This window comes from Trichosurus vulpecula, chromosome 1 (assembly GCF_011100635.1).
Source record: "Trichosurus vulpecula isolate mTriVul1 chromosome 1, mTriVul1.pri, whole genome shotgun sequence".
NCBI classification, from domain to species: Eukaryota; Metazoa; Chordata; class Mammalia; order Diprotodontia; family Phalangeridae; genus Trichosurus; species Trichosurus vulpecula.
In genome coordinates, this window is record NC_050573.1 from 281,654,601 (window position 1) to 281,676,811 (window position 22,211).

General features: G+C 35.3%; 1 protein-coding gene across 2 annotated transcripts in view; it reads right to left on the bottom strand.

Annotated features, from left to right (window-relative positions):
• The window catches only part of PDE7A (phosphodiesterase 7A), a 153,307-nt gene that overhangs the window by 83,715 nt on the left and 47,381 nt on the right, over positions 1-22,211 (bottom strand). The window contains exon 1 of one of the 2 annotated variants that reach the window (XM_036742305.1): positions 3,218-3,335. The exons of the other annotated variant lie outside the window; for it this stretch is intronic. Within the exon in view, the coding sequence (XP_036598200.1) occupies positions 3,218-3,277 (60 nt within the window). The 5' untranslated portion in view covers positions 3,278-3,335. Of the gene's footprint in view, positions 1-3,217; positions 3,336-22,211 lie in introns of those variants that run through there. 2 annotated transcript variants of the gene reach the window in all.

Consider the following 22,211-nt stretch of genomic DNA (forward strand, 5'->3'; position numbering starts at 1 on the left):
AAAAACAAGCTACACTGCAGGTTCCCAAAGCAACTCCCTTTGACTGCTTCATAACATTACCACAGCAACATTCTTACCCTACCTTTCTGGAGTCAACATAAATCAACCTCCTATAGATACAGTTTCTTATCAGAAGTATAATAAAATTATTTTGCCCAATATTCTTAGGTATGTGATTTTTCAACTGGATTAAAGTTAAACTTTTCAAAAGTGAATAAAATTTTACAAAATACTGACACTTTTCAAGTAGTTTTCACATGTGTGTGTATAAAGTTGATCTTAATATACAATATACATAAAAATGTGTACTCTGATTTTTTTTTTCAACTAATGTTCCTAAAAAATTTTAGGTAAACACAATCACTTTGAAAGAATGTTGAAGGGAATCCTTTTACAAAAATATTTACTACTACAACTTGCAATGGGAGGGCACCAGCAGGAACACTGGCAGGGATCAGGAAAGGCCTCATACAGGAGGTGATATTTGAGCAGAACTTTAGAAAAAACTAGAGATTCCAGACAGCAGAGGTGAGGAGGGCATCCCAGGTATAAGAGACAGCCTGTACAAAAGGCATGGAGATAGGAGATAAAATGTCATGTGTGAGTTTAACAGTACAAGGGCCAGTTTGACTGGACTAAGGAGTGTGTGAGGGAGAACATATAATAAGGCTGCAAAAGTCAGTTGGAACCAGCCTGTGAAACAGTTTAAATGTCAAATAGAGGAGTATGCATTTAAGTTAACAAGACTAACCCAGCCTCCAAGATTAAAGTCTGATAGGTGAGGGAATAAAACATATATTACAGAAAAAAGCCAAGTACAAGTTAGGCTGTGGTAACTGCATAGGAGAGGTATGAAAAAAATTGAGCAACTGAAGTGGGGAGAGATCATTTATAGCTGGGGTAGAGGCACAATGAAGGCTTCACAGAACAAGTGCTGGGGTGGGCCTTGAAAGAAGGCAGGGGTTTCAAAAAACAGAAATTTGAGGTGGAAGGTCAGACCCATCCTAGAGTGATTGGAACTAACATGGAGAAAGGCAAGAAAGGTCAAAATGTGTGAAGGAAATGACTTCAGTTCACCTAAACTGTAGAGTATGTAAGTGGGAAGAGTAGCAGAATACAAAGTAAATAAACACCTTTAATTTGTTTTTATATTTGTCATAAACATGCATTATATTTATGCAGTCTGATATTTGAATATGAATTTTATTTAAAGTAAGACACAAATGTAACACTTTAATTCTAAAGGAATTGAAGAAAAATTGAATCTGGCAGTCTCAAAGAATACCAAATAATTATTTTGGACTATGTCAAAGGAAAAGCAGAAATTAGAATTTATTGAGGGGAACTGTGTGCTTATTAAAATTTTGACATATTAGAGAGATAAAGAAATCCTGTTTTAAAAGCTTGGAAGAATAACTTTATAAAAATTTACAGAAAATACAGATGTCACGAATTTAACAAATGTAATAAGTAAATAATAGCATGAGAAAAATGTTTTAAGTATCCTCATCTAAAGTTTAGAAAACGTGTTCAGAATAACATTAAAAAAAATTTAAAAACCGAAATATATGACATTTTATACACATGGCATATGACTATGAACTGATGATTTTCACAGGATTTAAGGCTAGAAAAACCTTATGAGATCACCTAATCCAAACTCCTTACTTCACAAATGAGGAAATTGAGGCCCAGAGGCCCATGGTTACAAATCTGTAAACAGAGCTGGTATGTGAACTCAAGGCCTAAGACTTTTCTTGGGGCTCTTAACCCTCAACCTGGACCAGGATCTCTTCTGTTCCATCTTTCCAAGATTGATTTGTTCCCCCACCCCAAACAATGTAAAATTAACTCAAACTTGAAATATTACTCTTTTTGTGTCTAATAATAGCTTAATGAAAATGACTATTCTCAGTTTCTATATTTGATCGAAAAGGTGCAACTTTTATAGACTAGAAAGTTAATTAAGAAGCTATACTTCCAACTTTCTGTTAACATTAATTTGATTTTTACTCAATAACTAAGTAAGCTTTAAAAAGGTACAATTTGACAAGTGAATACTAAATTAAATCAATAAAGTAATGCTTAAAATTTAAAACTACAAAGTTTCTTTATTTAAAATGTGCCCTTTTTATATTAATAGATTAAAAGACATCTCAAAGAACACTTGGTGAAAAATATCAAATTTTGTTCTGAAATATTATACTTATACAAAGCACTTTATAGCGTTCTTTAAGGATTAAATTTTTTAAAATTCTTAAAACCAGCAAAATATAAAGAATTTAAGTCAAATCTATCAGATCTGATAACAAACAACTGCATTAGAGGTTGAAAGAAAAATTTGAACATCATCAGAAAAATCTTAAATATTATAATCACTGAAGATATTTCAAATGAATAGTTTCAGACTCTAGATGGCAATAGGTAAAAACGCACTAATCTCTTTCAACAGCCTGGTATTTAGGTTCGAGGTCAGCAAAACAACAGGATATTTCATTCTTTCTATTAAAGAAACAATTTGCCAGATTCTATCAATTTTAAAAAATTTAAATGGATTAAGGAAAAGGTAAAGACTATAAGGAATGAGGTATATGTTTTGACAGAAATACCTTTATTAGGATATCTGATTATTATTAGAAATAATAAAATTGCATCCATACTCCATCTAGAAGATAAAAGCTTTTTAGATGAAAACCAATCACCAATTTAGTTTCCACTCACTAGATATGTATAAAGATATACACAAGTCTAAAATGTCAATTTCAAAATAAGAATTGTCTAGTTATTAGAGGGCCTAATATAGAACCTGAGACAAAAAAGGAAAGCAAGGGTCAAGTTTTTAAGTAAAAAAAAATAAACTCTGTCCTTAACAAAGGACAAAGTTTATAGTTTATACCTGAAATATATTTTGTTGTTATTTAAATGGTTTTTTCCTCCACTAGAAAATGAAATTTCTTTAGTTACAAAAAGCTGATATATTTGATGTAGAATAATTATTAACCCATTAACTCAATAAGTCCTTTATAAAGTTTTAAGAATAAAATTGCTTAAAAACTATTAAAAAGGGGAAGAAGCAATTTTAAGACTGCCCAATGCTAATTTAAAATCTAATGACTGCTTTAGAATAAGTACTAAGCATGAAAAATCCATTTGTTATTTACTGTATCACACTTACATAACATTAATTTTTAAATCCTGAAAAATAATTATGCCCTACCTTAGAGGTAATCCACTTGATAAGAACCAAAGCCAAACACCAGATCAATGTAATTCCCATTGGATCACCCAAAAGACTTCACCATAATCTTTTTTTTTTAAGCCTAGCCAGTACTGAAAGCTATCTAAAAGTTTGATAAATAACAAGCGATCCTGTGGCAGACGGCAAAGGAGCACTGACTAACTTGAACCTCGGGCAGCTGCTTTAATGCAAGAATCACCTGACTTCTTTGGGAATGCACCACCCTGTAGGTCTCATTACAGAACACTTGCTAAACATCACAATACTAGGCAGGGGGTAGAAAAACTTAAGCAACAATGAAAAATAAGGGGCATTGGGGGGAAAGGGAAGCAGAGACTAAATTCAGTGGTGCTTACCTAACAGTTTAGCAAAGAAAGGATGAAAAAGTTAAGCCCAGTTCAGTCAACTTAATAGTCATAAAATAAATTGCAATTAAACAAACAAACAAGTATCCAAGTGGTAATAGAATGTCTAAAAGAGTTAGAATAGCTTGGCTGAAAAATCTGTGAGCTTCCCCAAAATTTTGCTTAATAGAGCCAATTCCATCAGCTAACTTACACCAGCATGAAGATGATGATATTATTGGCAAGAAACATACTTAACCTAGAGTTATCAGTGTCCTAGACTTTTTTATAACTATTAAGATGCATATTTATGACTTACCTAATATCTATTAGTTATAATTACAATGATCTTTAAGAATGTGGGTTTTGCATTAATTTCAAAGAACATATTAGAAGACTGTATATAGTCTACTAAGGTCTTAATAGCCCATACATTAAAAAAGTACTAGTTTGGACTAAAGGAAAAGGAAGCCAACCTGAATTACTGAAAAATCTCAAGTAGTGGCAATAAAACACTAAGATTTGCAAAGCTTTTTGTGTTTGGTTCTCACAACAACTTTGTAAAGTAACAGATATTAACATTTTTAAGATGAAGAAATTGGGGCCTGCAGAGGTTATAAAAATTTTAAGAAGCAGAGATAGGATTTGACCCAAGTTTCCTCTGACTTTAAAAGTGTCTACCATTCTTTAAGGCTGCCTCTCAGGAGTATATTTCTATGGAATCATAAGAAATAATTATTAAAGATATACAGTTTTATTTTTAGTAATACCAGTAAATTTAGTACTTCAGCATGGATTTGGTGTCAGAAGGCTTGGGTTCAAATCCAGCTTCGGTCACTGTGTGACCTTGGATTATTCATTTCTTCATTTGTAAAATGTATATAATGAAAGATTTGATTTTAAGGTCCCTTCCAAGTCTAACTCCTTACTTCCTCTAAAGGTTCTTTAAAACTGGATATTCTTTATTAAACTCAAAGAAAATAATACAATAAATTTGTGACTGTTATCTTCCATCTACAGAAAAATGTCCTGCATACGTGTGTTGGGAGGGGAGAGGGGAAACGATAGTTTATACATCTATACAAATATATACAAATGGCTGTGTTTATTTTACTTTGCATCAACTGATATGGTTTTCTGTGTTTCTTGTAGGTTTGTTGTTTCTTGGAGTATAGTAACATGCCATTTCATGGTTTAGGCATTTCCCAATGGAGGGACATCTACTGTTTATAATTATTTGCTACCACAAAAAACTGCTGCTATAAATATTTTGGTATATGTGGAGCCTTTCCTATCAATGACTTCTTAGGGTATTTATCTAGTAGCAGAACCTCTGCATCAGAGGGAAAAGATATTTAATCACTCTATTTACATAATTCCAAATTACTTACCATAGTGGCTATATTAATTCACAGCTCTATCAACAATACATTAAATGTACATGTTTTCCCAAAGCCCCTCTAGAATTTGTAATTTTTCTTTTTTATCAACTATGCTAATCTGATCGGCATAAAGTGGCACCTCAGAATTGTTTTAATTTGCATTTCTCCAATTATAAGTGATTTAGTGTATTCTTCATAAGGTTGCTAATATAGTTTGCAATTCTTTCGAGAACCATTTATTCCTATCCTTTGACTACTTCTCTACTGGGCAATGGCTTTTGGAGCTAATATATTTGTTGGTTTTCTATACATGCTGGGTATCACTCCCTCACACCTGAGAAATCTTACATACAATGCTTTTCTTTCTAGTCAATTGCTTTTTGTCATATATGAATTCTGTTTATTCAAAAGCTCTTGAATTTCATGTAATCACAATTATCTATTTATTTTTTGTAATTGCCCTCTATTCCTTGTTTGGTTAAGAATTCATCTCAATCTATTTACTAAGATATACCCAGGAACTATTTGAATACAACTATGAAACACTACTCAAATACTGATCCAAATAATTAGAGAAACATGACATACAACTAAATTAACTTACTTATTCACTGAAGACATACCAATTGCACTACAAAAGGATTATTTTATAGTTAGGAAAAAATGAAAAATTCATCTAGAGGAACAAAACAGTAATTATTTGATTTGGTCACTGGAAACAGTCTGATCTGTTTCTCCTCTAATATCTTATAAATAATGATCTTTAATATTAATGTTAAATATCTTTTTGAATTTATTGTGAGATATGGTAAGACCTTGGTCTAAGCCTAATTTCTGCCAGACAGCTTTCCAGTTTTCCCAAGTAGTGATAAAAAGAAAGTTCTTTCCTAAATAATTTATGTTGTCCAGTTTAATGAACATTGGGTTATTGTATCCATCATGTCCAATTCCCTTATCTAATCTGCTCTTCTGATCTTTTTTATTTTCTAATTAATCCCAAATGATTTTGCTAATTTGCTTTATGATACAGTTTGAGGTAAAGAAATAATAGTCCCCCTTATTTCCTGCCTTTTCATTATTTCCCTTGATATCCAAGTTGTATTGCTCCCCCAAAGGAATCCTGTTACTATTTTATCATGCCGGCATAACATGTAATCTGCCTCAAACTTTTATATAACAAAGAAAAAAGGCAATACCCAAAGATGTTATTTAACATAGGTGGTGGGTAAAAGAGCCAGAATTCAAAGCTGCTCTGAGGTAAGTACTACTGGTATTACGAAGCACATTTTTTTTAGACAAAGAATCTGAGGTTCAGAGAATGATTTGCCTATGCTGACAGAGCTGGTAAATTTTAGCCATGAGATTTGAACCCAGGTCCAGCAGTTTAGCCACTATATAACAATCTGAGTCATAATATTCCTTCATCCTCTTTCTGATAGTTTGCAAATTAACTTATACTTTTTATAAAACAAGGTAGTTTTTTTGTTCCAAAGCCCCTCCATTTGATAAGGAGATAAAGTATTGGTTGGCTGAGATATTTTGAGGTTTCTATTCATCTCCTATTTGATGATTATTTACAGCACTCAAATTTCTTTAACAAACAGTGACAGTCAAAATTTATTTGATCATTTCCCATTTTTCGCAGTTCACATAATGTTTAAACTATTGTGTCTATTTTGACCTTTGCTCTAAGCAGTCAATGGCAGGTAATTATAAAATGATTATTACATCTATAATCAATCGATTATCAAGATACAGTAAAGTTAGCTTTTTATGCTATCTGTTGCTCACAACATCCAATACCTTCAGACTCTTACTGAATAAGTGCACAGGCATGAGACTTGTAAGTGATCTATAATAAGCCTTTGGTTTCTTCCATTTCTTTACCATTTTTGCCATTATTTCTCAAATATACTTTTGCTTAGAAGTCACCAAATATTCGAGTTTATATTGACAAAGTTAAGAATCTTGTCAATAATGTGGAAATATGTTTAACATGACTACACATGTATAACCTATATCAGACTGCTTGCCGTCTTGGGGAGAGGAAAGGGGAGGGAAGAGACAGAAGAATTTGGAACTCAAAATCTTATAAAAATGAATGTTGAAAACTACCTTTACATGTAACTGGGAAAAATAAAATTCCATTTAAGAAAAAAAGAACCTTCTCAAGTTCTTGACAAAAACAATAGGTGCTTAGTAAGTGCTTGCTGAATGATTAACTTTTAATAAAACTACACTATTTTTTCATTCTCTGCAATAGATGTTGGCACATAGGCTGAATCTTCATGCACATACACCTTGTGAGTATCCTCTACTGTTTCAAATAACTTTGTATATATTTTACATTTCATTCATCCATGTTCACTTTGTATTTAGCATACCTAGCACCTAGCACGGTGCCTCAAACCGAACTTTTTTTGATTCAACAATTCAATTATCAAGCACCTAGTATATGCAAGGCAATAAAGTAGACGTACTAAATCAAACTGCAGTCAACTGTCCTCAAGGAGCTTTCATTATATAGAGAGGGGGAGGATGAGAGCAAAAGGGGAGGGGGACGGAGAGGAAGAGAAATCAAGAAACGAGTTACATAGTTGTATAGGAGGTGACACTGAGAATAGAGAGTACATGAAGGGGAATAAAAAAGGAAAGTTAGGTAGGAGCCCTATAATTTCAAGAGCTTTAAATGGAAGGATGAAAAATTTGATCTTTATCCTAGAAGAAATAGGAAGCCATTGCAGATTTGAGTGTGAGTGACAATCTGAAAATCAGACACGACTTACAACTGAACAACAAGGTGATGTAAGATGGAAGCAGGGAGCCCAATTGGGAGGCTGTTACAATAATCTTTGTAAGAGATGAAATCCTGAGCTAGTTCAGTGGCTGTGTAAATCAAGAGACAGGACAAATGCCGTGGAAAAGATATTACAAAGATAGTAAAACAAAACACGGCAACTAATTTTTATTATGAGGGATGGAGAACTGTTACTCCAAGTTTGCAAACTTGGGTGGCTGGAAGGTTAGTGGATCCCTGAAAAGAAATGGAAAAGCCATGGGCTTGAGGACATATTCATCATCATTATCATACTGCTGTAGAACTCTCTCTAGCTTATCAACAGCCTTCGTAAAATGTGGCACCCAGAACTGAAGACAACACTCCAGATATGGTCTGAATAGGGCAGATTATATTACCTCCCTAGTCTTGGATACTAATGCTTCTTTGAATGTAACTCAAGACTGTATTAGATTTTTCTGGTTGCTACATCAGACTATGAGTATTCAGGTCCATTAAAAACCCCAGATCTTTCCTGGCAAACTGCTATCAAGCTCTATGCCTCCCTCATCTTATTGTTCTGAAATTGGCATTTTGAAGCTTTACATTTACCTATCTTAAATTTAATCTATATTATTAGATCTGGCCCAATGTTCTTAGCCTATCAAATTCTTTAAGGAACCTATTATTCAATGTATTAGCAACTTCCATGGCATTTAATTTGACAAACATGCTATCTCTGCCTTTACTCAAGCCAGTGGAAGGATTTAAATGCCACAAAAAATTGCAATCTATCCTAGAGGCAAAAGGAAGCCGTTAAAAGTTTTTAAGTAGGACATGGATAGACTTATACCTTTGCAAAGTCATCTTGGCAACTATGTGGAGGATGGATTAGAGAAGGGGAGACATTGGAATCAAAAAAAGCATTTTTGGTTATTCATTACTCCCAAAAAACACTAAAACCTAAAAAACTTTCCCCAACTTCAGTTTTTAAATATTTTATCACTATGCTTTAAAGAAGTACAAAATGTCAAAGATTCCAAAATAAAGTTCAAGACACTTAAATAACTGACTTTAGACAACTTTAAAATGTTAAAGTCTGTGAAAAATTAATTGTGTTATTATTAACATGAAGAACTTTACTGGGGGGAAAACACCCAAAAGTGCTAGATATTCAAATAATTTCCAATTTTCTGTATTTTTGCTCATTTTTAAAAATAATGTCATAATTAGTGCATATGTGGTCTTTCAGAAATGTAGCATTAATTTATCTTGACAAATTAGGGTCACAAGATTTAGACCTGAAGGGCCCTTAGAAATTACCTTGTCCATCTAGACAGAGTAGAAGCTTAGAGGATTAGTGCCTTGCCCAAAGTTGCACAGTAATAATAAATGCCAACATATATATATATATATATATATATATATATATATATATATATATATATTATTTTAAGCTTTGCAAAGCGCTTTATAGATATTATATCATTTTATTCTCACAACCATGAGAAGCAGGTACTATTTTTATTTCCATTTTACAGATGAGTAAACAAAAGCTGACAGAAGTTAAGTGACTTGCTCAGGGACAAACATCTAGTAAGCATCCGAGGCAAAACTCAAATTCAGGTCTCTGACTACAAAACTTTCCATTGGACCTCATTCTCTATCAGAATCAGAAAACCAAAGGAGAACACTTGTCACGAAAATCTTTCTTGATGTGTGCTATCAAGTTCTGAGTTGTCTCCTAAGAAAATTCCCAAGGGGGGAAAATTCAATTCAACAATATTAATCTATAAAGGATCACACCCTTTAAAGTGAATTATAAACGAATCACAATTCCTAACAACTGTTCAATCTGCAGATGCGTCTGAACTTTAGATGATACTACTTGAACAAAGGACAACCTCTTTTGTTTATGACTTAAAAACTAAAAAAAAAATTAAGGAAAAGATAGCTTCTTAGGGAAATGAAAATAACTTTGAACATATTGCTTCTAACAGAAATAAGAATTATAGCAATGTCAGTAGCAAATTTTATCCCCAGGGTTCTCTGCCACCCACAGGACACCTGTCAATCTTGGCACTGGCCTTTATCTCTCCATGCAGCGAAGACTTAGCATAGCACGTACCTCTCTTGACCAAATTAGGCCAACCTCATCTGCATTGACATCAGTGTCTATAATTCTGGAATCTCATAGCCAGAAATAGACTATCACAGAAACCAGTATACAAATTAAGTGCAGGGAGAAGACAGTGCTGAATTTATGTAACAGCGATAAAAAAGCTAAAGCAAAATTTCTACACTTGGTTTTTTTTCCCACAAATACCTAAAAAACTGTCAGGCTTGCTAATAAATTTTTTAAAAATTCAAGTCCTCTTTTAGGTTTTCTTACTCTCAATATAAAACTTAAAATAAAAACAAATATAAACAGGTTAATGGTACTAATAATTTTATGTACTATAGCATAGGAATTATTTTAACATAGGATCAAAAAATCATTTAGTCCAATCATCTCCCCTTATAAAGACAAATTCAGAAAAGTTGTCTTGTTCAATATCACATAAGTTGTAAGCTGCAAAGTGAGATTCAACAAGATTTGAATCAAGATCCTTTTACTTAAAAAATTCAGGGCATTTTCCTTTCTTTACACCATGCTGCTGTTTGTCATTCGAATGAAGCCTTGATAGTATAATACTTTTAAACTTCTGAATTGAGTTCTTTGACAATAATCTGTTTTATGGTAAACACATTTAATTCCTACTCTACTAGAAATGGTAGAATATACATTATTAAGAAGGAGCTCAAATTCCAGAAAACTAAAATGTTACTTCTGTGATCTCACTCAAATAGTGATGATGTCCATGTATCTCTACACCTTTTCATTCTTAGCGCTTCTGCTACACCGATAAAAATTCCACATAAGAAAAGGCTATAAAAACGTGCGTACCCTTTTGACCCATCAATACCACTTCTACGTCTATCCCAAAGAGATCATCCAAAATGGGAAAAGGACCCACATGTACAAAAATATTTACAGCAGCTCTTTTTGTGGTGGCAAAGAATTGGAAATTGAGTGGATGCCCATTAATTGAGGAATGGCTGAACAAATTGTGGTATATGAATGTAATGGAATACTATTGTGCTATAAGAAAGGATGAGCAGGGAGCCAAGATGGTGGCTGGAAAGCAGGGACTAGCATGAGCTTCCCACCGAGTCCCTCCAAAAACCTATAAAAAATGGCTCTGAACCAATTCTAGAACTGCAGAACCCACAAAACAGCAGAGGGAAGCAGGGCTCCAGCCCAGGACAGCCTGGATGGTCTCTGGGTGAGGTCTATCCCACACGGAGCTGGGAGCGGAGCAAATCAGAGCCCAGCGTGAGCTGCTCGGACCAAACAGACCAGGAGCCAGGCGGAGCGGGCCCTAGCACCCTGAATCAGTGAGCTGCGGCAGTTACCAGACTTCTCAACCCACAAACACCAAAGACAACAGAGAAGGTTAGTGGGAAAAGCTGCAGGAGTGGAAGGAGTTCATGGTTCGGCCACCGCCCCCAGGGCAGCAGAAGTGGGGCAGCTACAGCTGCTGTTGCTTCCAGCCCCAGGCCCACCTGGTGGGAGGAATTAAGTGGCGGATCAGAGCAGGAGGGCACAGACGGCTGAAGATCTAAGCCCAGTCCAGGTTGGGGGTTCTTGGGGAATGAGCAGTGCTGGTGTGGCAGAGCTAGCGCATCCCCCCCAAACGTGGAACATAGAACTCTTTAGTCTACAAGTAGCCATACCCCATTGAAAAACTCAAGGGTCAAGTTAGTTGGTTGGGAATATGGCCAGGCAGCGAAAACACACCCAGATTAAGTCTCAGACTTTGGATTCTTTCTTTGGTGACAAAGAACACCAAAACATACAGCCTAAAGAAGTCAACAAAGTGCAAGAGCCTACACCAAAAGCCTTGAAGAAAAACATGAACTGGTCCCAGGCCATGGAAGAGCTCAAAAAGGATTTGGAAAAGCAATTGAGAGAAGTAGAGGAAAAATTGGGAAGAGAAATGAAAGGATGCGAGAAAACCATGAAAAACAAGTCAATGACTTGCTAAAGGAGACCCAAAAAAATACTGAAAAATACACTGAAGAAAACACCACCTTAAAAAATAGACTAACTCAAATGGCAAAAGAGCTCCAAAAAGCCAATGAGGAGAAGAATGCCTTGAAAGGCACAATTAGCCAAATGGAAAAGGAGGTCCAAAAGACCACTGAAGAAAATACTACTTTAAAAATTAGATTGGAGCAAGTGGAAGCTAGTGACTTGATGAGAAATCAAGATATTATAAAACAGAACCAAAGGAATGAAAAAATGGAAGACTATGTGAAATATCTCATTGGAAAAACCACTGACCTGGAAAATAGATCCAGGAGAGATAATTTAAAAATTACTGGACTACCTGAAAACCATGATGAAAAAAAGAGCCTAGATATCATCTTTCAAGAAATTATCAAGGAGAACTGCCCTGATATTCTAGAGCCACAGGGCAAAATAGAAATTGAAAGAATCCACCGATCGCCTCCTCAAATAGAAAATCTCCTAGGAACACTGTCGCCAAATTCCAGAGCTCCCAGATCAAGAAGAAAATACTGCAAGCAGCCAGAAAGAAACAATTTGAGTATTGTGGAAACACAATCAGGATAACCGAAGATCTGGCAGCTTCTACATTAAGAGATCAAAGGGCTTGGAATACGATATTCCGGAGGTCAATGGAGCTAGGATTAAAACCTACAATCAGCTACCCAGCAAAACTGAGTATCATGCTCCAAGGCAAAATATGGATTTTCAATAAAATAGAGGACTTTCAACTTTCTCAGTGAAAAGACCAGAGCTGAATAGAAAATCTGACTTTCAAACACAAGAATCAAGAGAAGCATGAAAAGGTAAACAAGAAAGAGAAATCATAAGGGACTTACTAAAGTTGAACTGTTTTGTTTACATTCCTACATAGAAAGATGATGTGTATGACTCATGAGACCTCAATATCATAGTAGCTGAAAGGAATATGCATATATATATATGTATGTTTATGTGTGTGTGTATATATATATATATAAGTGAATGTGCATGTATGTATATATGTATGTGTGTGTGTATATATATATATATATATATATACATATGTAGAGAGAGAGAGAGTGCGTGAGTGGACACAGGGTGAGTTTGAAGAGGAAGGGAAGATATCTAAAAGAAATAAAATCAAATTAAGGGATGAGAGAGAGGAATATATTGAGAGAGGGAGATAGGGAGAGATAGAATGGGGTGGATTATTTCGCATAAAGGTGACAAGAGGAAGCAGTTCTGTGGGAGGAGGGGAGAGGGCAGGTGAGGGGGGAAGGAGTGAATCTTGCTCTCATCAAATTTGGCCTGAGGAGGGAATACCATACATATTCAATTGGGTATCTTACTGCACAGGAAAGAAGAGGGAAGAAGATAAAAAAGGGGGGGGGGATGATGGAGGGGAGGGCAGATGGGGGTGGAGGTAATCCAAAACAAATACTTTCAAAAGGGGACAGAGTCAAGGGAGAAAATTCAATAAAGGGGGATGGGTTGGGAAGGAGCAAAATACAGTTAGTCTTTCACAACATGAGTATTGTGGAAGGGTTATACATAATAATACACATGTGGCCTAAGTTGAATTGCTTGACTTCTTAGGGAGGGTAGGTGGGAAGAGGGGAGAGAATTTGGAACTCAAAGTTTAAAAAACAGATGTTCAAAAATAAACAAAAAAAAGTTTTTGCATGCAACTAGAAAATAAGATACACAGGCAATGGGGCATAGAAATTTATCTTGCCCTACACGAAAGGAAGGGAAAAGGGGATGGGAGGGGAGTGGGGTAATAGAAGGGAGGGCTGACTGGGGAACTGGGCAATCAGAATATTGGAGTGAGGAGGAGGGTAGAAATGGGGAGAAAATTTGTAATTCAAACTCTTGTGAAAATCAATGCTGTTACTGAGAAAGGGAGATAGGGAGAGATAGAATGGGGTGGATTATCTCCCATAAAGGTGGCAAGAGGAAGCAGTTCTGTGGGAGGAGGGGAGAGGGCAGGTGAGGGGGGAATGAGTGAACCTTGCTCTCATCAGATTTGGCCTGAGGAGGGAATACCATACATACCCAATCTGGTATCTTACCCCACAGGAAAGAAGAAGGAGGAAGATAAAAAAAGGGGGGGGATGATGGAGGGGAGGGCAGATGGGGGTGGAGGTAATCCAAAACAAACACTTTCAAAAGGGGGCAGGGTCAAGGGAGAAAATTCAATAAAGGGGAATGGGTTGGGAAGGAGCAAAATATAGTTAGTCTTTCACAACATGAGTATTGTGGAAGGGTTATACATAATGTTACACATGTGGCCTATGTTGAATTGCTTGACTTCTTAGGGAGGGTGGGCGGGGAGGGAAGAGGGGAGAGAATTTGGAACTCAAAGTTTTAAAAACAGATGTTCAAAAACAAAAATAAAAGTTTTTGCATGCAACTAGAAAATAAGATACACAGGCAATGGGGCATAGAAATTTATCTTGCCATACAAGAAAGGAAGGGAAAAGGGAATGGGAGGGAAGTGGGATAATAGAGGGGAGGGCTGACTGGGGAACAGGGCAACCAGAATATATGCCATCTCGGAGTGGGGGGGAGGGTAGAAATGGGGAGAAAATTTGTAATTCAAACTCTTGTGAAAATCAATGCTGAAAAACTAAATATGTTAAATAAATAAATTTAAATTAAAAAAAAAAGAAAATCAATGCTGAAAACTAAATATGTTAAATAAATTAGAAAAAAAAGGAAATATATACTTATCCTGGAATAAGGAATAACAAAAAAAAAAAAAAAAAAAGGATGAGCAGGCAGACTTCAGAAAAACCTAGAAAGACTTGCATCGACTGATGCTGTGTGAAGTGAGCAGAACCAGAACAACATTGTACACAGTAACAGCCACGATGTGCGATGACTAACTTTGATAGACTTCTCTCTGCTTAGCAATGCAAGGATCCAAAAAAAAATCTAAAGGACTCATGATGGAAAATGCTGTCCCCAGAAAAAGAACTATTGAGTCAATGCAGACTGAAGCATATAATTTGCTCTCTACTTTTCTTTTGTTTTTTCTTTCTTGTGGTTTCTACCATTTGTTCTAATTCTTCTTTACAACAGGACTAATGTGAAAATAGATTTAATATGAATGTGTATGTACAACCTATATCAAATTACATGCTTGGGGTTGGGGAAGGGGAGAAATGAAAAGAAAATTTGGAACTCAATATCTTATGGAAATGAATGTTGAACACTAAAAAATATATATATATTTTAATTCCACTAAGGTGCAAGCAACATGCTAGTGAAACCTGCTAAATATCATCATACTGTGTAAATTCTACTGGTTATTTCATCTCAATACATAACCAGTACACCTCCTTTTCTGGTCATGCATCTCTCTAATGATATTCTTGTATTTATTTCTACACCCAGATCATTATCTACCCTCAATATTTGTCCAAGATACCTGTGCTGGGGTCTATCCAATTACATATAATTTGGACAATAGGTATTTTTCATTTGCTTTTTTCCTATGTGATTAATCAGACTAAACTCTTTTGAGTGATTAGGGAGGCAGTGCAACATAGTGGATACAGTACTAGACTTAGAGTCAGAAAAACCTGGGTTCATTCCTACCTCTGACAGTTACTAGCTAGGTGACCAGTTAAGTCATGTAGCCTTCCTAAAACCTCAATTTTGTCACATGCAAAATGTGAATAATCAAGTGCTACTTACAGGTTGCCACATGCTAATATCTGCGCATTCAAAGTTACCTAGTTTCTGCTCTTTATGTGCAATGCATATACCTATATACATGTTATTTCATTAGAATGTAAGTTCAAGAGCAGGAATTTTTCCCCTTTTGTCTCTGTGCCTGGGATATTTTAAGAGATTTTTTTTTGATGAACAAAAATGTATTTCCTTTCCCTTTTCTGCCCTACACCGTTGAAAAATAAGAAAAACAAAACCCTTATAACAAAGAAGCATAATTAAGTCCTCCCAAAAATCTTCATTGCCACTTCTCTAAACTCTAAAAGCTCTATCTCAGTCTGCACTGAGTCCATTTCCTCCGTCAAGAGGTAGGTAGCTTGCTTCATCATGAGTCCTCTGAAATCTTGACTGTTCATTTCGCTGATCAGTTAAGCCTTACAAAGTCATTTGTCTTTATAATATTGTTGTTATTGTGTAAATTTTCTTCCTGTTCTCTTTTCATTCAACTCAAGTTCATACCTATCTTCCCAGGTTTCTCTGAAACTGTCCCCTTTATCATTTCTTATAACCTAATATTATTCCATTATATTTAAATAGCATAATTTCTTCAGCCATTGCTCAATAGGCAACACCTTAATTTCCAATTCTTTGCCACCACAAAAATAGCTGCTATAAATATTTTTGTACATATGGTACAAAGCTGCTAGGTGGATTGTTGAAACAAAAGCAAATAGGTAATTATTGATATTTCCTTATTTGTAGACTTTTCTTTTTTTTGTAATAATAAGTTCTCCCCATTCTATGTGCTTGACCATTTTAAATGTTGAGAATCATTCTCTGAATGGCCTCAAAATTGTGTCACCTACACCTCTTCTGCATCTCCCACATTTGTTTTCTGTAGTTTATTTTCTCACTCAATATACCAAGGATTATAATGACAAATTTGAAATGTGGTTTCTCTGTCATAACTGATGGGGAAGTTACTCATTGTTTCTACTTTTTCCTGCTCATTGTCCTCTTCGTTTCATCCTTGTATATACCCTTACATGATTTGTCTTAGTTGGGTCACTTGCCAAGTTTCTCAAATAAAGATTATAACCCCATTAAATTTAGGGATTTTGAATCCTGTCAGACTGGTATTTGGGGGACGGAGATGATGTCTTTCAAATACCAAATGAGTATTACCTCCCATTGGATGCTGACATAGTTTCACAATGGTTAAGTCATGTGAGGCAGTTTGGTACAGTGGAAAGAGCACCTCCATCTGAGTGGATTTTCTATTTACTACCTAACCAAAACAACCTTAGGCAAGTCACTTTCCTCTTCTGAGGATTAGTCTGCTCTGTAAAATAACAAGGTTGAAGGTGATAACCTTTAAGGTCCTTCCTAGCTATGAACTCTACACTGCTATGATCATTTTATATTGGTATTACACTTCATTTCCAACCTAAACTGTAACAACTTCAAGGGCAAGATTCAAACCTTCAAGCGAACTCCCTAAATTCTATTTTTTAACCTAAGATTTATTATTAAACTGCATATATAACTTTATGGGTATATATCTAACTAAAAATTGGTACTCCTAACATGCTTTTTAAAAGAAGAAAGAGGTTTCCTAGCACATTTAGGTAGAACTTTTACAGTAGAGGCATGAGAAGACATCATCATAGAATATAAAGAATGAGGAAATATAGTGAAGTTTTAATTTGAAATGGAACCAGCATCTACAACAAAGAAACTAAACGTCCAAAACACAAATTGTTATTCTTCCTTCAGATCAGTTAATGAAACCACCAGATAGGAAGGGATTACTAACAATCACAAATGTTCAGGTATCTTTAGCAGATAACTATTCTTGCCATGTTCCCCATTTTTGTCATCTTCTTTATCAGTCCTAGGTCCATTTATTCTGTCCAGGAAGCTACAACCACCATTCTGTCTAATCTCTAAAGGCAACCTGATCTCCCTAGCTAATGTTAAATGGACAAATAAATCTTTTTTTCTTCAGTATACAGAAACAGATCAGACAAAGCTGAAATTTCTGCAAATGAACTTCAAGAGAAAACTCAGGTAAGAAAAACTACAATCAAAATATAATACAAAAGCACACAAAAAAACATGAGTTTAAAAAATATAGATCTATTGCCTCACAGTAACTTAAGTAGTTCTACAGATTGAGTCGGCTGAAGGCACACAGTCCCTATTTCTAATTCAAATCTGTCTAAAGAAAACCTACTGAAAAAAAGCTTCCCCTTTCAGTCCTTGAGTGTTTCCCCTAGAAAGAAAGGACTACAACAGCTAAAGAAGAGAGGAGGTTGTTAGGTGGTCAACCCTGGGAGAGGATATAATAGGCAGAAAGCACAAAGGAGATTTCCCAAGGACAAATCTCATTATAGCAAATAATATTATAACAAAAATCTCAGAATAGTAAAATAGTAATAAAGTTTCACAGTTGATAGGGACCTCAAAGATTATATAGTTCAACCAATATCTGAGCAAGAAAACTATTCATTATCTTACGTAAGTGGTCATCCACTTACATCCTAATATCCAGTAATGACCTGCTATCTGCCAAAGATAACTAAACATATCAACAAGTTAGAAAAGAGTTAAGAGATCAAGGAAGCCTTTAAATAGATAGATACACTTTAGGCTGACTCATTTCACAAAGCACTTCTGCAGGACCCAAGCAGGGGTACAGTTCCAACACAATGACAGGGGATCAGCTTACAGCTAGACAAAAAAGGAATTGTACAATGCCAGGGAATAAGGGACAGGATGAATAGTGCAGTTTGAGCGGAGGATGATGAGATTTTATTATGCCATCATGTAATGGAGGCTTCTCAAGAGCTGTTAGATTCAGAAAGAGACAGGCAACTATCCTATCAGAGAATTCTCCCTGTGGCTGCTCCTATATTTATAAATATAACAATTTACTCTGTTCTTTCCAACTTCCACACCTCACATCTAAGTTCTTTCATTCCTTCTTGTCTAAATACTGTAGTTTCTTCCTACTTTCCTACATCTCACCTGCCTTTCTATGCTCCAGAGGCTACCCCAAAGTCCTGCCTCCCTATTCACTGCCCCCCCTTTTTTGCTGCAACTTATCTGAACTCTGATTCTATTATCACTAAGGTTGCTGATATTTTAAATTAGAAACAACTATCACTATTTTCAGGAACCAAAATAATGTGCTGAAAGCAGTTTTGTAAAATTCAAACAAAAGAAACTATTCTCAAATTAACACCCTTCATTTGCATCTAATAAAATACAGAGAACAAAGAAAGTTATGTATTTAACAGCTGCAACTATGATGCTTTGTTTAAAGTAGAATAGACAAAGGACGCAAAAATAATTTTCAAATTTGCATTGACGCACATCGTACTCCTCGTTCAAGAAGAATGCATTTGTAATCACACTGTACAGGGAAATTTTAATCTTAACCTAAACTCATCCATGACATGCCAATTATACAAGCATTCCTCATTTAAGTAGAAATTCACTGCCATTTTGATTCAAATTCTTTATCTTAAAATTCTACCTTAAGGAACTTCACTCTTCCTCAACAGAAATTATAGGTATTTATCATCTTATTCCTTTTATGCCTTTATCTCCTGAACTTGACTCTTTGCTTGGCTAGAACTATAATAATTACTAGATCCTTCCTACAGGCTCTGTATTTTAATCAACACTGTCCCAGTGCTGCCCACTTCAAGAGTCACTGACTTCAAGGGGCTTATAGTATTAATCAGACTTGTGGACAACAGAGAGCCAAAGTATGTGACATGAATAGTAGATGCAATGGAAAAAGTTAGTAATGGCTCACATTGAATAATGGCTCATATGTAATGGCCCTTTAAGGTTTACAAAGCACCTCTCTCAATAATTCTGTCAGGAGAGGAATACAAGAATTATTAGCCCCATTTTACAGATGAGAAAACTGAAAATTAGAGGAGTTAAGTAACTTGCCTATTATCATACTACTAGTAATTATCAGAAGTAGAAATGGAATTCAAATCTTATGAAATCAATTGCCAAATCTTTTCCCCCATATCACACTGCTTCTTATGATGGGTGACTATAATCAAAGGCCAGAGTATAGGAGGTGGAACTAAAAGGTGCATTTATACGTAGATTTAGTCAAGTGGACAAGGCTAACAGGCAGTGATAGGGCACTACTATATGTCAAAACTTACTTCATAAAAAGATTAATGTCCAACAATAATATTAATTTAAAATATTACCAGGTTGGGAACTAAATACTAGCACAACCAATCAATGTGGTTATTGTAACTGAATCTATCTAGTAGGTTAACAATGACATAGGTCATTATCCACTGGAAAAGGCTTTTAATGTGAAGGAGAATGTAAAGCTAAGGAATGTCCTTCAATAAAAATGTGTGGAAAGAGGTCTTTAACTTCATGGTATATGAAAAGAACAAAAAAGAAAATTCTTGTTCATAAAGTTAGCTAAGTCAAGATAGTTTCAGAATTACAGAATTCAAGATGGAGCATTATATGAGGCAGAGAATTATACTCATTTCCTCTGGCATTATATAGTTTCACTTTTTTAAAAAAATTCTCTGACAGTCTGAATAAAACTACAGTATACATTCATATTTTGTATCATACTATTTAGCATGTAAAATATGTACTATCTTGTATAGTTCTTCCATTGTATATAAGCTTCTCCACAACAAGGACTATGAATTGTACTTTTATTTTGTAGTATTATACATATAATGAGATCTCTGAGTCTTAATTGATTCCTAATATTTTAAGGCTGTTTTATCCATAAAGACTTCTATAACTAATAGGTATGAACATAATAAGTATTTAAGAAATAATTACTGAATTGCATTAAGTTCAGGCTTTTGTGGATAGACATAATTGTAACTGGTCAATGTAGCTCTCTCTTACTACTACACCACTTTCATAAAAGCTTTTATGATGGTAAAAAGAAAAGAACATCTGGAGTTGGAAGAAAAATTATGTGTAAGAACAGTTTAATGGAGCCAAGTCTGGAGGCAGACCCCACCTCTTAGCCCCACAGGTCCAAACTGTGCCACTGTGTTAATACAGCGTATTAAGAGGGCTAGAATCAGAGTTAGAGGTTCTAGGTTTTAATTCTTGATTTGCTATTTGCCAGCCATGTATGTATTCTTGAACAAGCCACTTTACTTCTAAAGGCTTGTTTCCTCATATCTCCAAAAAATGAAGTGATGCAATTTAATTCTTAAAACCTAGATACTATATGAAGAACAAACAGTTCTCACCATTATGAAACTTATATCCTATTATGGGAAATATGTACAACCTTAAGTAAATACAAATCTATTCAAAGTCAATGAGGGAGAGGGTATTATCAACAGAAGCCTCCTGATAAGAGGTGAGTTTTGAAGGAAGTAAGGGGTTCTGAGAGAAGGAGGAGAGGAAGGGCTGCATTCTAGGTATGTGCAAAGACACATCACATAAATAGGAGATGAAATATCATGATCTCCAATCCAAGATTCTTTTCCAGCCTTACAACAGATTCACTTTTTGAAAACTTTCTTTTCACTATTTTGCTGCCTGAGTCATATTTGGATTAATAATTTTATTATTCCCATCAATAATAATACTGAAATAATAGCATTCTAGTTTACTTACCTCTAGGTGGTACAGTGAATAAAGGGGTGCTAGGAGTCATGAAGACCAGAGCTCAAATCGGTTCTCTGACAATTACTAGCTTTGTGACACTGTACAAATCACTTGACTGCCTCAGTTTACTCAACTGTAAAATGGGGGTAATAATAGTACCTACCTCTCAGGGTTGTAAAGTGCTTAGCATAGTACCTGGCATGTAGAAAGTACAATATAAATGCTTATCCCCTTCTCCCCTCAACTATTTTTTTGCAACTAATTTACTTGCCTCTAGTCTATCTTCAGTGTAATTTGTCCTTCATATTCCTGCCTAAGTAATCTTCCCAATGTGATGCTGAGTTTAATCAAAATCTTCACTCCCACACCTGGAATGCTGAACTCTTCTCTACATCCACACAGTTATCTGGCTGCAGTTCTTGTATTCCTCTGACTGCTAATGTGGATCCTCTCCAAGATTCTATCCTAGATCCCTTCTCTCTTCCTTCTATTTTCTCTTGGCTCATTAACTCATTCACTCCCACTGCTTTAGTGATCACTTCTATATAGATGACTCCTACACCTATATTTCTATCTCCAAACTCTTCCCTAAGATTTAATTCTAAATTTCTAACAGCCAGTTATATGTCTACACCAAGAAGGCCCATCGCGGCTAAAAATGGTCTATCATCCTCCCCCTTAAACCTCTAGCACAGCACTCCAGTTGTACACATCTACCCTTCTCATTGCATGGTCACCTTCTTTTTCTATCACACATCTGCATGATAACACTCTTTACTTCTCTTCTCTCTCAGTCTCTGCCATCTAGTTATATCTACCACGGACCTTTGTTGCCCTGCAAGATACTCAATTTTCATAAAGCAGAGAGAAGCAGTGAAAAGTAAAACCAGTTTAAATAAATCTTTACAAATGATCTAAGTAAAGCCATCCCAAAGGCATTTAAATGAAAATGGAAGTATAACAAACAAAATAAAAGCAGAAAAGATCTGCAAAGATTTATATAACTAAGCTTTTCACCACCAAGAGCAGGAGAATTACCACGCTTGGACTCTCAACACCA